The 15,446-nt window shown below is 41.0% G+C and overlaps 1 protein-coding gene across 1 annotated transcript in view; it reads right to left on the reverse strand.

Moving 5' to 3' along the window:
• Window positions 1–10,055: 10,055 nt before the first annotated feature.
• The window catches only part of LOC106573448 (voltage-dependent calcium channel subunit alpha-2/delta-1), a 160,603-nt gene continuing 155,212 nt past the window's right edge, over window positions 10,056–15,446 (reverse strand). Inside the window, exons 37-39 of the mRNA XM_082962632.1 lie at window positions 12,763–12,875; window positions 11,739–11,821; window positions 10,056–10,450 (exon numbers count right to left, since the gene is read on the reverse strand). Of these exons, the coding sequence (XP_082818758.1) occupies window positions 10,340–10,450; window positions 11,739–11,821; window positions 12,763–12,875 (307 nt within the window). The 3' untranslated portion in view covers window positions 10,056–10,339. The remainder of the gene's footprint in view (window positions 10,451–11,738; window positions 11,822–12,762; window positions 12,876–15,446) is intronic.

The raw sequence follows: 15,446 nt of genomic DNA on the forward strand, positions 1-15,446 counted from the left end.
CATAATGTTTCCACCTCCATGTTTGACGGTGGGGATGGTGTTCTTGGGGTCATAAGCAGCATTCCTCCTCCTCCAAACATGGCGAGTTGAGCTGATGCCAAAGAGCTCCATTTTGGTCTCATCTGACCACAACGCTTTCACCCAGTTGTCCTCTGAATCATTCAGATGTTCATTGGCAAACTTCAGACGGGCATGTATATGTGCTATCTTGAGCAGGGGGACCTTGCGGGCGCTGCAGGATTTCAGTCCTTCACGGCGTAGTGTGTTAGCAATTGTTTTCTTGGTGGCTATGGTCCCAGCTGCCTTGAGATCAATGACAAGATCCTCCCGTGTAGTTCTGGGCTGATTCTTCACCGTTCTCATGATCATTGCAACTCCACGAGGTGAGATCTTGCATGGAGCCCCAGGCTGAGGGAGATTGACAGTTCTTTTGTGTTTCTTCCATTAGCGAATAATCGCACCAACTGTTGTCACCTTCTCACCAAACTGCTTGGCGATGGTCTTATTGCCCATTCCAACCTTGTGTAGGTCTACAATCTTGTCCCTAACATCCTTGGAGAGCTCTTTGGTCTTGGCCATGGTGGAGAGTTTGGAATCTGATTGATTGATTGCTTCTGTGGACAAGTGTCTTTTATACAGGTAACAAACTGAGATTAGGAGCACTCCCTTTAAGAGTGTGCTCCTAATCTCAGCTCGTTACCTGTACAAAAGACACCTGGGAGCCAGAAATCTTTCTGATTGAGAGGGGGTCAAATACTTATTTCCCTCATTAAAATGCAAATCAATTTATAACATTTTTGACATGCGTTTTTCTGGATTTTTTTGTTGTTATTCTGTCTCTCACTGTTCAAATAAACCTACCATTAAAATTATAGACTGATCATTTCTTTGTCAGTGGGCAAACGTACAAAATCAGCAGGGGATCAAATACTTTTTTCCCTCACTATATTTACTGCAGTGTCTATTAATTGTACAAACACACGGTCGCTTTCCCGCTCTATATTACTATAGAATTCTCACAAATGCCTTAGAATGTTTGAGAATTACGTATCTCAAAAAATTATGAAAACGTGAACATTACCATGTTTAACTGCTCGCAGATTATTATTTTTTTAATTGCCAAATTTCTGTATATGAATAGATTAAATAAGATTTCACATTTCTAAAATGTTGTCAGTTCTACTTTCAGGGATATGCACACATATATAATTCTAAAATCTTTTTTTGGTAGAGTATTTTATTGACTTCAAATAATGTTCAATTTGGCCAAAATTATAATGAAATTAATTATATAAAAAAATATTTATATCGTAGGTAAAGAATCCAAGCAGTACATCTCTCCGTGATAGGGTACAATCTTCATAAATATGATCAGCTGTGTTTGTTAGTGACATACAAATGATTATTGCATTTAATAACTTTCTGTTAATTTAGTTTTCACCAAGTGACTGCCTAAGTGAATGTGTTTCAATTAAAAGTAAACCCTTTATGAAAACATATTACACATTTCATAAGGCCTTCAGTTACAGCCTAGTTATCCTCAACAATGTGGTCTGAAATCACTGGCTCATGTGCAAGAACAGACCTTCAAGTCATAGGTCCGTGAAGTGATTAATAGTTCCCATCAGAACCCAGCAAGAAGGAGAATATTCAACAATTTGAATATCTTATCACCCATAACTTGCACTAGGCATGACTGCTGTGGTAAAATAATTAAATATAAAGACTACCTAAATCATATAAACTGGAACAACCATCTCAGTAACAGGTGCAATAAATCCAACCCTTTACAGATTAAATTAGCATTAGAAAAACGTTATTTATTTATCTTTGTATAGTATAAGATAAATTAATCAATCAATATGTATGAACAACTATAGATATTAAAACAAAATATGAAAAAAAATCTACCTGCAGCAAAGCATGCTGGGAAATATGATAATAGCACCCCTACCACATCTTTTTCACTCTGAGTTAATGGAAATTAACTCAACAGAGTAACAACAACACCATGCGATTGAAAATATTTATTGAATCAAATGTCCTGTTCAGTTGTGCAGAAATGTAGGTAGGGTGACAGACATTCCTAACTCTAATCTGAATAAAAGGCATGGGAAGTCACATATATTTTTATGATTAAATGCACTCTAAATAGGACGATGGGAAAGTTAACACTAGCGTTTAAAATCTGAACATCTAGGAGATATACAGTTGAAGTCGGAAGTTTACATACACTTAGGTTGGAGTCATTAAAACTCGTTTTTCAACCACTCCACAAATTTCTTGTGAACAAACTATAGTTTTGGCAAATTGGTTAGGACATCTACTTTGTGCATGACAAGTAATTTTTCCAACAATTGTTTACAGACAGATTATTTCACTTATAAATCACTGTATCACAATTCCAGTGGGTCAGAAGTTTACATACACTAAGTTGACTGTGCCTTTAAACAGCTTAGAAAATGCCAGAAAATGATGTCATGGCTTTAAAATCAAAAGGCTAATTGACATAATTTGAGCCAATTGGAGGCGTACCAGTGGATGTATTTCAAGACCTACCTTCAAACTCAGTGCCTCTTTGCTTGACATCATGGGAAAATCAAAAGATATCAGACAAGACCTCAGAAAAAAAATTGTAGACCTCCACAAGTCTGGTTCATCCTTGGGAGCAAATTCCAAACGCCTGAAGGTACCACATTCATCTGTACAAACAATAGTATGCAAGTATAAACACCATGGGACCACGCAGCCGTCATACCGCTCAGGAAGGAGACCTGTTCTATCTCCTAGAAATGAACGTACTTTGGTGCGAAAAGTGCAAATCAATCCCATAACAACAGCAAAGGACCTTGTGAAGATGCTGGAGGAAACAGGTACAAAAGTATCTATATCCACAGTAAAATGAGTCCTATATCGACATAACCTGAAAGGCCGCTCAGCAAGGAAGAAGCCACTGCTCCAAAACCGCCATAAAAAAGCCAGAATACCGTTTGCAACTGCACATGGGGACAAAGATCGTACTTTTTGGAGAAATGTCCTCTGGTCTGGTGAAATAAAAATAGAACTGTTTGGCCATAATGAGCATCATTTTGTTTGGAGGAAAAAGGGGGAGGCTTGCAAGCCGAAGAACACCATGCACGGGGGTGGCAGCATCATGTTGTGGGGGTGCTTTGCTGCAGGAGGGACTGGTGCACTTCACAAAATAGGTGACATCATGAGGAAGGAAAATGATGTGGATATATTGAAGCAACATCAAGACATCAGTCAGGAAGTTAAAGCTTGGTCGCAAATGGGTCTTACAAATGGACAATCACCACAAGCGTCTTTCCAAAGTTGTGGCAAAATGGCTTAAGGTCAACAAAGTCAAGGTATTGGAGTGGCCATCACAAAGCCCTGACCTCAGCCTATAGAAGATTTGTGGGCAGAACTGAAAAAGCGTGTGCGAGCAAGGAGGCCTACAAACCTGACTCAGTTACATCAGCTCTGTCAGGAGGAATGGGACAAATTCACTCAACTTATTGTGGGAAGCTTGTGGAAGGCTACCCGAAACGTTTGACCTAAGTTAAACAATTTAGAGGCAATACACTCAATTAGTAGTTGGTAGAATGTAAACTTCTGACCCACTGGGAATGTGATGAAAGACATTAAATCTGACATAAATCATTCTCTACTATTATTCTGACATTTCACATTCTTAAAATAAAGTGGTGATCCTAACTGACCTAAGACGGGGAATTGTTACTTGGATTAAATGTCAGGAATTGTGAAAAACTGAGTTTAAATGTATTTGGCAAAGGTGTATGTAAACTTCTGACTTCAACTGTATGTGTTCTCCTGTTTTTAAACTGACTGGAAAAAGCTGACTATCATGTTTAATCTTGCATTCTGAACACCTGTGTTTAAGATGAGAATACTTATTGGCAAATCTAAATGCCTAATGTTTATGTTTTAAACACTGACGTTTACAGTGCTTCATGGTTTTACAGTGTAACCATCCCTTCACACATAGACAAACAGCAAGACCCCCAGTACAGCCCAACGTTATCCTTTTGAGGTTTTGTTGCCCAGTATAACAAACACAAAGCTCTTAAAATGAGCTGTGGTTGCATTCATCCAAAGATAACATCAGATAAACAACAACATAAACCTAACAACACTGTGTCCTATCAGAGCTGTGATGCTGACATCTGGTCTGTAAGAAAGACCAGATCAGAAAATAGGCCAGGCCTGTCTCTGTGAATCCCCGTCAGGAGAGTGGAGACACAGTCTGGTATAGGGGACATGCTATGTCACCACACATCTCTCTGGCTTTCGTCTGCAAGCATGCCTGTCCTCTGTAATGCTGTGTACTGTATGTATGTGCGGCAAAGAAAGCAGCACTCACATCGCAATATACTTAGATATTAGGAAAAGCATTCTGCTTAAAGAAAGGAGAAGGCATATACACTATCTTTCTCCAATAGCACCTTATAGACAAAATTTGCATCCATAAATATCACACTACATAAGGGTAGTATGAGAGTTTGCAGGCCTTTTAGAGTGTGGGTCACTTTGTGGTTAAATAATGTCCCATTGGAACCAGGTCATTCACAGTGAGAACCCTTGTACTATGACTAGAACCATGATGTATCATCAGTTAGGGAGTCCAGGAGTTATACAGTCTAATTATCATTCTGAGAAAATGTATGGAAATTAAAGTTGTCATAATGAATCCCAAGCCTTGAAGAATAATACAGAAAAGGTATGCCATAGGCAGACTCACCGTAACTAATGTTTGCATAATAACATATTGCTCTTTCAGGTAATCTGAGCAATATGAGGAACATTGCATTTTGAAAAATGTATTATCAGTGTGCTGGAGAGCACAAGAACATGTCATATTTGTTTTGTCTATTAGCTAGACCGCCATGGTCATTTCATGTCTGCCAGTACCATATGATACTAAACCCAACACTGCTAGATGGCAGAGATAAGTGATTATAATTGCATACAGTGACCTTCATTATTAACTGACAGGTAGTCTAGCGGTTAAGCGCATTGGGCTAGTAACCAAAAGGTCGCTGGTTGAAATCCCTGAGCTGACTGTGTGAAAAACCTGTTGATGTGCCCTTGAGCAAGGCACTTAACCCCAGTTGCGCTGGATAAGAGTGTCTACTAAAATGTAAAAATCATTATTTCATTATTGCTTGTGAGAACAGGGGAGCCTCAAACAATAAGCAGTCATTTTACGCCAAGTTGGATGTCCATAAAATACTCTCCTGTTGAATGAACAGACCATAACAATAATACACTTTTATTGTGAATATATCATATTTGCACAAGAATCAACACCTTGTTATGAACATTATTTTCTAATTTTTTCTGTTTCTTTTTTATACACTAAATGTCATTATTGTACAAATATATACAAAATTGTATCAGGCTAGTCAAGTTCCACAAAATAGTAAGTCATGTATTAAAGCACAATCAGAGATACTCCAGGGACATGCCCGTACCATGGCTACATCATGCTGTTGGCGTTATACACACATCAACACGCTACTCCAATAAACAGGCATGATCCTGAACGCACCAATGCAGGTGGTCACTAGATGGCAATGGCAGAAGGGACAGTATTGGCAACAATCATACAGTAAGTACTTCATTTTGGGTTAGGGTTACAGTGCTGCGGTTTTGTAATGTGTAACTGAGAACTTAACTCTCATTTACAGATTTTAGAGAGCAACACAAAGAATAAACAAGCAGAAGAGGAACAAGAAGAAGATGAAAAAGAAACAGTCTTTAGATATGCTGATATCATTCTCCAGTTGTCTGCTCACCAGGGTCTGTGATACAACTTAAACCTTTTTGAAAGCTTTTCTGTCTTTCAGGTTCCTGAAATCCTGAGTCTGGGGATAGAGCAGGAAACTAACTTCAGGAGCATATTGTTCAAGCCTAGCTGCCAGTCTGAAGCTGAAACAGACTGCCACCCAGGCTAGGTTGATATCAGCTAGCTACGGAACATAAGAAACATATCTCTGAGCTACTGCTCCTGCTCTACTACTACACATAGCATACAGTACGGCATGCAACTGGAACACTTTGGGACATAATTCCAATGACTATCCATCAAAGAATAACTTTGGATAAATTAATGGTATGTTGGAGCTACATAGGCACTGGGAATCTGATGCATCAAATGAAGTTATACTGTATCAGTATCTATACTGTATCTATACAGACCTGGTTCATATGCATACTGTACTTTCAAAGACTTGAGTTGCACTAGATATAGCTTGCCTGGTGCAATGGAACAAATTGAATAGTCCCAAAAGTGCAAACGCCTGCCTACCCTGTATGTGAAGTTAAACGAAGCACACCAAAAGTATTATAAAGCAATTGGCCTAGGTGACTGATTGGTACCCCAGGAATGCTAACGTGACCATAAAGATATTTGACCCTGCATGTTAGTTGAGAAAGATCTATCATAGGTCAACTATCCCCACTCCTGGAATGGTGTCATAGTGTTCTACAGCTCTCTATTGAGTAAACCCTACTCTAGTCTACTGAATCTATTCACATACTGCTGTTTGACCGCATGAATAAATAAATACAGTTGAAGTCGGAAGCTTACATAGACTTAGGTTGGAGTCATTAAAACTCGTTTTTCAACCAATCCACAAATTTCTTGTTAACAAACTATAGTTTTGGCAAGTCGGTTAGGACATCTACTTCGTACATGACACAAGTAATTTTTCCAACAATTGTTTACAGACAGATTATTTCATTTATAATTCACTGTATCACAATTCCAGTGGATCAGAAGTTTACATACACTAAGATGACTGCCTTAAACAGCTTGGAAAATTTCAGAAAATGATGTCATGGCTTTAGAAGCTTCTGATAGGCTAATTGACATCATTTGAGTCAATTGGAGGTGTACCTGTGGATGTATTTCAAGGCCTACCTTCAAACTCAGTGCCTCTTTGCTTGACATCATGGGAAAATCAAAAGAAATCAGCCAAGACCTCAGAAAAAAATTGTAGACCTCAACAAGTCTGGTTCATCCTTGGGAGCAATTTCCAAACGCCTGAAGGTACCACGTTCATCTGTACAAACAATAGTATGCAAGTATAAACGCCATGGGACCACGCAGTCATCATACCGCTCAGGAAGGAGACGCGTTCTGTCTCCTAGAGATTAACATACTTTGGTGCGAAAAGTGCAAATCAATCGCAGAACAACAGCAAAGGACCTTGTGAAGATGTTGGAGGAAACAGGTACAAAAGTATCTATATCCACAGTAAAATGAGTCCTATATCGACATAACCTGAAAGGCCGATCAGCAAGGAAGAAGCCACTGCTCCAAAACCGCCATAAAAAAAGCCAGACTATGGTTTGCAACTGCACATGGGGACAAAGATTGTACTTTTTGGAGAAATGTCCTCTGGTCTGATGAAATAAAAATAGAACTGTTTGGCCATAATGACCATCATTATGTTTGGAGAAAAAAGGGGGAGGTTTGCAAGCCGAAGAACACCATCCCAACCGTGAAGCACAGGGGTGGCAGCATCATGTTGTGGGGGTGCTTTGCTGCAGGATGGACTGATGCACTTCACAAAATAGATGGCATCATGAGGGAGGAAAATGATGTGGATATATTGAAGCAACATCTCAAGACATCAGTCAGGAAGTTAAAGCTTGGTCGCAAATGGGTCTTACAAATGGACAATCACCACAAGCGTCTTTCCAAAGTTGTGGCAAAATGGCTTAAGGACAACAAAGTTAAGGTATTGGAGTGGCCATCACAAAGCCCTGACCTCATCCTATAGAAAATTTGTGGGCAGAACTGAAAAAGCGTGTGCAAGCAAGGAGGCCTACAAACCTGACTCAGTTACATCAGCTCTGTCGGGAGGAATGGGCAAAAATTCCCCCAACTTATTGTGGGAAGCTTGTGGAAAGCTATCCAAAATGTTTGACCCAAGTTAAACAATTTAAAGGCAATGCTACCAAATACTAATTGAGTATATGTAAACTTCTGACCCACTGGGAATGTGATGAAAGAATTAAAAGTTGAAAAAAATAATTCCCTACTATTATTCTGACATTTCACATTCTTAAAATAAACTGGTGATCCTAACTGACCTAAGACAGGGAATTTTTACTAGGATAAAATGTCAGGAATTGTGAAAAACGGAGTATAAATATATTTGGCAAAGGTGTATGTAAACTTACAACTTCAACTGTAAATCAAAACTGTTGGATTATCAATAACGTTGCTTTCCATTTCAGTTACAGGTTTTGTTGTCTTCATAGTTATATTTGTTTCTGTACTGTACAGTTTAGTAAACATCCTAAACAACACAAACTAAGCCTATAGAAACCATTGGTATCAGTGAATTATAATATTATGTTTGCATGAAAGGACAGACACTCGACCGACTTCTTACTCCAACCAAAACATATACAGTATCTCACAAAAGTGAGTACACCCCTCACATTTTTGTAAATATTTGAGTATATCTTTTCATGTGACAACACTGAAGAAATGACACTTTGCTACAATGTAAAGTAGTGAGTGTACAGCTCCCCTCAAAATAACACAACACACAGCCATTAATGTCTAAACCGCTGGCAACAAAAATGAGTACACCCCTAAGTGAAAATACCCAAATTGGGCCCAAAGTGTCAATATTTTGTGTGGCCACCATCATTTTCCAGCACTGCCTTAACCCTCTTGGGCATGGAGTTCACCAGAGCTTCACAGGTTGCCACTGGAGTCCTCTTCCACTCCTCCATGACGACATCACGGAGCTGGTGGATGTTAGAGACCTTGCACTCCTCCACCTTCCGTTTGAGGATGCCCCACAGATGCTCAATAGGGTTTAGGTCTGGAGACATGCTTGGCCAGTCCATCACCTTTACCCTCAGCTTCTTTAGCAAGGCAGTGGTCGTCTTGGAGGTGTGTTTGGGGTCGTTATCATGTTAGAATACAGCCCTGCGGCCCAGTCTCCGAAGGGAGGGGATCATGCTCTGCTTCAGTATGTCACAGTACATGTTGGCATTCATGGTTCCCTCAATGAGCTGTAGCTCCCCAGTGCCGGCAGCACTCATGCAGCCCCAGACCATGACACTCCCACCACCATGCTTGACTGTAGGAAAGACACACTTGTCTTTGTACTCCTCACCTGGTTGCCGCCACACACGCTTGACACCATCTGAACCAAATAAGTTTATCTTGGTCTCATCAGACCACAGGACATGGTTCCAGTAATCCATGTCCTTAGTCTGCTTGTCTTCAGCAAACTGTTTGCAGGCTTTCTTGTGAATCATCTTTAGAAGAGGCCTTCTGGGACGACAGCCATGCAGACCAATTTGATGCAGTGTGCGGCGCATGGTCTGAGCACCTACAGGCTGACCCCCCACCCCTTCAACCTCTGCAGCAATGCTGGCAGCACTCATACGTCTATTTCCTAAAGACAACCTCTGGATATGACGCTGAGCACGTGCACTCAACTTCTTTGGTCGACCATGGCAAGGCCTGTTCTGAGTGGAACCTGTCCTGTTAAACCGCTGTATGGTCTTGGCCACCGTGCTGCAGCTCAGTTTCAGGGTCTTGGCAATCTTCTTATAGCCCATGCCATCTTTATGTAGAGCAACAATTCTTTTTTTCAGATCCTCAGAGAGTTCTTTGCCATGAGGTGCCATATTGAACTTCCAGTGACCAGTCAGTATGAGGGAGTGTGAGAGCGATGACACCAAATGTAACACCCCTGCTCCCCATTCACACCTGAGACTTTGTGACACTAATGGGTCACATGACACCGGGGAGGGAAAATGGCTAATTGGGCCCAATTTGGACATTTTCACTTAGGGGTGTACTCACTTTTGTTGCCAGCGGTTTAGACGTTAATGGCTGTGTGTTGAGTTATTTTGAGGGGACAGCAAATTTACACTGTTATACAAGCTGTACACTCACTACTTTACATTGTAGCAAAGTATCATTTCTTCAGTGTTGTCACATGAAAAGATATACTCAAATATTTATAAAAATGTGAGGGGTGTACTCACTTTTGTGAGATACTGTAAATACATTTATGATGAAGAATTAAAGGGTTGGTTAGCTCCATAGAATACACCATATAATAGAATAGCTCAGTCAGCATGGTGGAGAAAAGAGGAGAGGGAGGAAAGAGCACCCCTTTGGCTTTGGAGAATGATTGGAGAACAGGAGAGTGACTCCTCTTCCATATTGGCAGTGAGTTAACAGATCAGTGATGGCATTCAGGAGATGGAGCGTCAGAAACAGTCCAATGTAAAACACTGTCTGGTTGAGATGTGATGTGTGTGTGTGTAGGGGTCATGAGTGTCGGGGGCCAGTGAGGAGCCACAGCAGCAGTAGTTGGAGTCCCAACATGGGCCAGAGGGAGGGGCTTAGAGAGGTCCCGCCCCCACAGTCAGAATCATCCTCCTGTTGGTCACAACAACCATTAATCAGACAAGCAGACAATCAGACAATTCAAACACAGATTATGCTGGAAAATAATAGATAACACACATTTTTGCATTCAGAAGGGTGCAACATTATAGAATTTTCAGTGTGCGTGTGTGTGTAGCCTCCTGTTGTTTGATGCCAGTGTTCAGGATATCCGTGCGTGCCTTTGGCCATCATGTGTGTGTGTTTGTGTCATACAGTACTGCACACCCTCAAAGGCAGGAAACCCATCTGGCACTTCCTCTATTTACTCTAGAGGGAATATAGACTGCAGAGCAACTTCCATAGTTCAGCTGTGGGGAGAGAGTCGTACTTTCACTCTCCATAGAGGATTTACATCTGCTGTACAATACCCGTACCTTCCATTCCCAGGCCACCCTAAACATCACTACCGGCCTGTGTGTGTGACAGGTCTATAACAGGTAGTACATCCCTTTTACTCTACAGTACACAATTCACCTGGTAGAAAATAACATGATATACTGTATTGGTACCTTATTTTCCTTTTGCTCTGGGATTATCCAAGTATGTTTAATTATTTGAAGGAAGTAGCTACAGTGCTAGAAGCCAGGTCATCATTATTACCACAAAGATAGTAGTGGTTGTGTTTAAGGCCTATCAGTAGATTTCCGGTCAGTTAGTAGTTGCTGTATGTAACACCTGACTATCAACAGTGGTGGAGAGACACAGGTCTCAGTTCAGTTTTTATTGACAGGCACTGTCCCTGGGCCCAGCATCAACTCCTGCAGCAACATGAGGAAGGGGACAGGACTCAGACCAGAGACATTGCTGATTGAACACAGTGGCTCATCCTACCATGACAGACATGAGCAGCAGCCAATGGAGATGCAAAATGAAGGATGAATTATGGAAATAGAAGGACAGAGACAAGGAGAAAGAAAGCATGTAAAATAAAGATGAGAATGTGGCTGTCACGCTAAAACACAAAATGACAGTCAGTAACAATTAATGAAAGTCAGTATAAAGGGTATAAAATGCAGGATAATATAACTTCATAAAATATATGAGAGAATTAACATGAGAACACCTGTCATGCAAGCGATCAGTTCGTTAGTTTTCACACAAAAAATATCCCTGAGACCAAAGTATGAATTAACAAAAAGATACAAACCAATTCATGCAATCAGGCAATGAGGAACATCCAAACCAAGAGATGGAAAGAGAGAGAGAGAGAGAGAGAGAGAGATAGAGATAGAGAAAAATAGAGAAAAATAAAATATGTGTGCGCACGTGTTTGACTTACGTCTACGTTGTTGTCAAAACACACGTCAGGTCCTTTCCTGTACCTGGGGTTCTGAGCTAGCTCACAGCGATCTGGACCTTGGGCTGCACACACACACTAAGGAAATACTAACACACAAACAAATCTGCAACACACACCTCAAAAATACACACATGCACACTCTGATCTTAAATACAGATGCATCTTGGTCAAACATATATCTCTAAATCACATCTATAACACACTCCCTTACAAACTCACATGTATCACCGGCAGGTTGATGTTTATTGGGGTAAGTCTTGTCCTGGAGGCAGAACTGAGCGATTTCCACTAGATGGCCCAGCTGCAAAGTCAAAATAGTCTTTTTTGTAAAAAATAATGGGGGGGAAAAAATTGCTTTTGATCTAAATTTAAGGTTTGGCATTAGGGTTAGCAATGTGGTAAAGGTTAGGGTTGAGGTTAGTGTTAGGTTTAAAATCAGATTGTATGACATTGTGGTAGTGCCAGCTAGTGACCACTCTGCAGAGCTGCCTCCAGAACCAGATTTATAACATAAAACACTAACCTGTGTATCACCCTGTCTGTGGAAGAGTGTTGCCCTTTAACAATTCCATTATAAATATCACCCCTACGATTGAACATGACACTGTGATTGGACAGCCTCTTAGTTGTGTGCAATAGAGTGTAGTGTGTATGTTTTAAATGTTTGCTGTGTGTGCGTGTGTGTGTGTGTTTGTCCTCATTAGCAGCATACTGAGCTGTAATGAACTACAGGCCTTTTGTTTGAACCCTCTCTGACCTGGGATGATGACACTTTACATCAGCAGGAATCTAAAGCCCCAAACACATATGTCTCGTAGACATGCACACACACACTTACACTTTACACTGATTGAAAGTGATCCTAACATGGGTTCCAGATGTTCCATTCAGATACACAGCTCCATATTCATTTATACTATGAGACTAAAAGTTTTAATCGAGCAGTAATACTGACTAAAAAATGAATGCAATAGGATGTGTGTGGGTGTGTGTGGAAGGAAACATGGTTGCTCTGCCTGTCGTAGTGGTCTGGGGTCACAGGACAGACAGGTGGTCTTGGCATCAGTGATCAGAAACACCAGGTTAGTGTTGGGCAGCTTCTCAGCTCGATACATCCTGAAACACACCCACGCACGCACGCACGCACACGCACGCACGCACACGCACACACACACGCACACACACACACACGTTTTAGTAAGCTACTCAGCATTATACTGTACATACTAAAAGGATGAGAGGAGAGGAACGCTAACCATCTAAATACCTCACACGAGAGAACACTTCCCCAGTATCGGTGCGTGGGCAAAATCAATGGGGAAGCCAAACATATATATTTCTTTCCAACATATGTTTTGATAATTGTGTTATTTGCTCTATTAAAAATGCATTTCTAAGGCACTGTGATAGCTGATATAAGGCCGATAATGCCATATCACAGACAATGTTCTAGAATTGTAACAACCGTCGTTAGGAATGGACCAAGGCGCAGCGGGAATGTGGATACTCATGTTTATTGATGAAAAAACAAGTAAAGTATCCACTGGAAAACCAAACAAAACAATACTCACGACGGCAACAGTGTGACATGCTAAACAAGCAGTGATCACAAACACAACTACCCACAACCCCAAAGAAAAACACACACACCTATATAGGACTCCCAATCAAAGGCAACTCAACACACCTGCCTTCAATTGGAAGTCCCAATCACCAACACAAACATTCACACACACAAAACTGCCACGTCCTGACCCCAAAACTAATACAATAGCTCCATCTGCTGGTCAGGACGTGACAAGAATACAGGTGTCACAGAGTGGCAGAATAAATTGAACCACATACAGTGCCTTCAGAAAATATTCATACCACTTGACTAATTCCACATTTTGTTGTGCTACAGCCAGAATTCAAAATTGATTAAATTGATAATTTTTTCACTACAATCAAAACAACACAGGACGTCTTACTTAGTTAAAGTGGTTCCAGTCTGCCGTTGTCACGACTTCCGCCGAAGTCGGTCCCTCTCCTTGCTCGGGCGACGTTCGGCGGTCGACGTCACCGGCCTTCTAGCCATCGCCGATCCACTTTTCATTTTCCATTTGTTTTGTCTATGTTTTCAATTCCCCAATTACATGTTCATTATTTAACCCTCTGTTTTCCCCATGGTTTTTGTGCGTGATTCTTTTATGTATGTTTGGTCTGTAATTGTGGGCTCGGTATTACGACATGTTATTGGAATATTTGAGTAAAGTTACTTGTGTTACTCATCTCTGCTGTCCTGCGCCTGACTCCTCTGCACCAGCTACACCCAGACCACTACAGCCGTGAAGCGTTCATCTGTGTATACGGGTAAGAGTCTAGCTAGCTACATTTTCAGATATTATGCATTTCAAATTTTGTCAGGAAGTTGTTTTCATTGCAAGTTAAAGTGTACTGTTAGCTAGCTAGTGAATGTTAGCTTGCTGGCTCGCTAGCTAATGTTACGTGCATGATCTGTGTAGTAATATTATTGGTTTCTCAGAAATGTATTTGCATTGTATTGCCAGTTATAGCCTAATCACAGAAAATGGCGCCAATAGATATGGCAGCCATGCATCTAGCCCCTAGGCAAATTTGCTGATTTTTTTGTGTGTGTATTTCTTATAGTACTAGCCCAGAAAATGTTTTGTGTTATTACATACAGCCAGGGATAACTTTTGGATATAAGAGAGGTGGTAACTCACCAGCATTACTAGCATTACAAACAGGAATAAGACTTTCCCAAATCTGATCCTTTGTTCTTACCCCCCAGGGCAATTGAACTGATTCCAGAGGCTGATCCAAAACATCGCCGGCGGAGAAGAGGTATTCGGAGTGGACTTCTAGTCTGATTCAGGAAACGCACACACCACCCACCGAGTATATTACTCGTTAATGTTCAGCCTCTGGATAATAAAGTTGACGAGCTCATGGTGAGGATTTCCTTCCAGAGAGATATCAGGGATTGTAACATACTCTGTTTCTCGGGATATACTGTCTGAGTCTGTACAGCCAGTTGGTGTTATAGTGATAACATACAGGAACTCAAGTCCTTTTGTTCACCCAACCTAGAATACCTCATAATCAAATGCCGACCGTATTACCTCCCAAGAGAATTATATTCAGTTATAGTCATAGCCGTGTATATTACCCCTCAAGCTGATACCACGACGGCCCTCAAAGAACTTCACTGGACTTTATGCAAACTGTAAACCACATATCCTGAGGCAACATTTATTGTAGCTGGGCATTTTAATAAAGCAAATTTGAGGAAAATACTACCGAAGATCTATCAACACATTGACTGAAGTACTCGCGCTGCTGAAACAGTCGACCACTGCTACTCCAACTTCCGGCATGCCTACAAGGCCCTCCCCCACCCTCCCTTCTGCAAATCTGATCATGACTCCATTTTGCTACTCCCTTCCTATTGGCAGAAACTCAAACAGGAAGTACCCGTGCTAAGGACTATTCAATGCTGGTCTGATCAATCAGAATCGACGCTTTAAGATTGTTTTGATCACGCGGACTGGGATATGTTCCGGGTAGCCTCTGACAATAACATTGATGAATACACGGATACGGTGACTAAGTTTATCAGGAAGTGTATAGGAGATGTTGTACCCACTGTGAATATTAAAACCTACCATAAGCAGAAAACGGGGA

The sequence above is a fragment of the Salmo salar genome, chromosome 16 (genome assembly GCF_965601325.2).
Source record: "Salmo salar chromosome 16, fSalSal1, whole genome shotgun sequence".
In the NCBI taxonomy this organism is placed as follows: domain Eukaryota; kingdom Metazoa; phylum Chordata; class Actinopteri; order Salmoniformes; family Salmonidae; genus Salmo; species Salmo salar.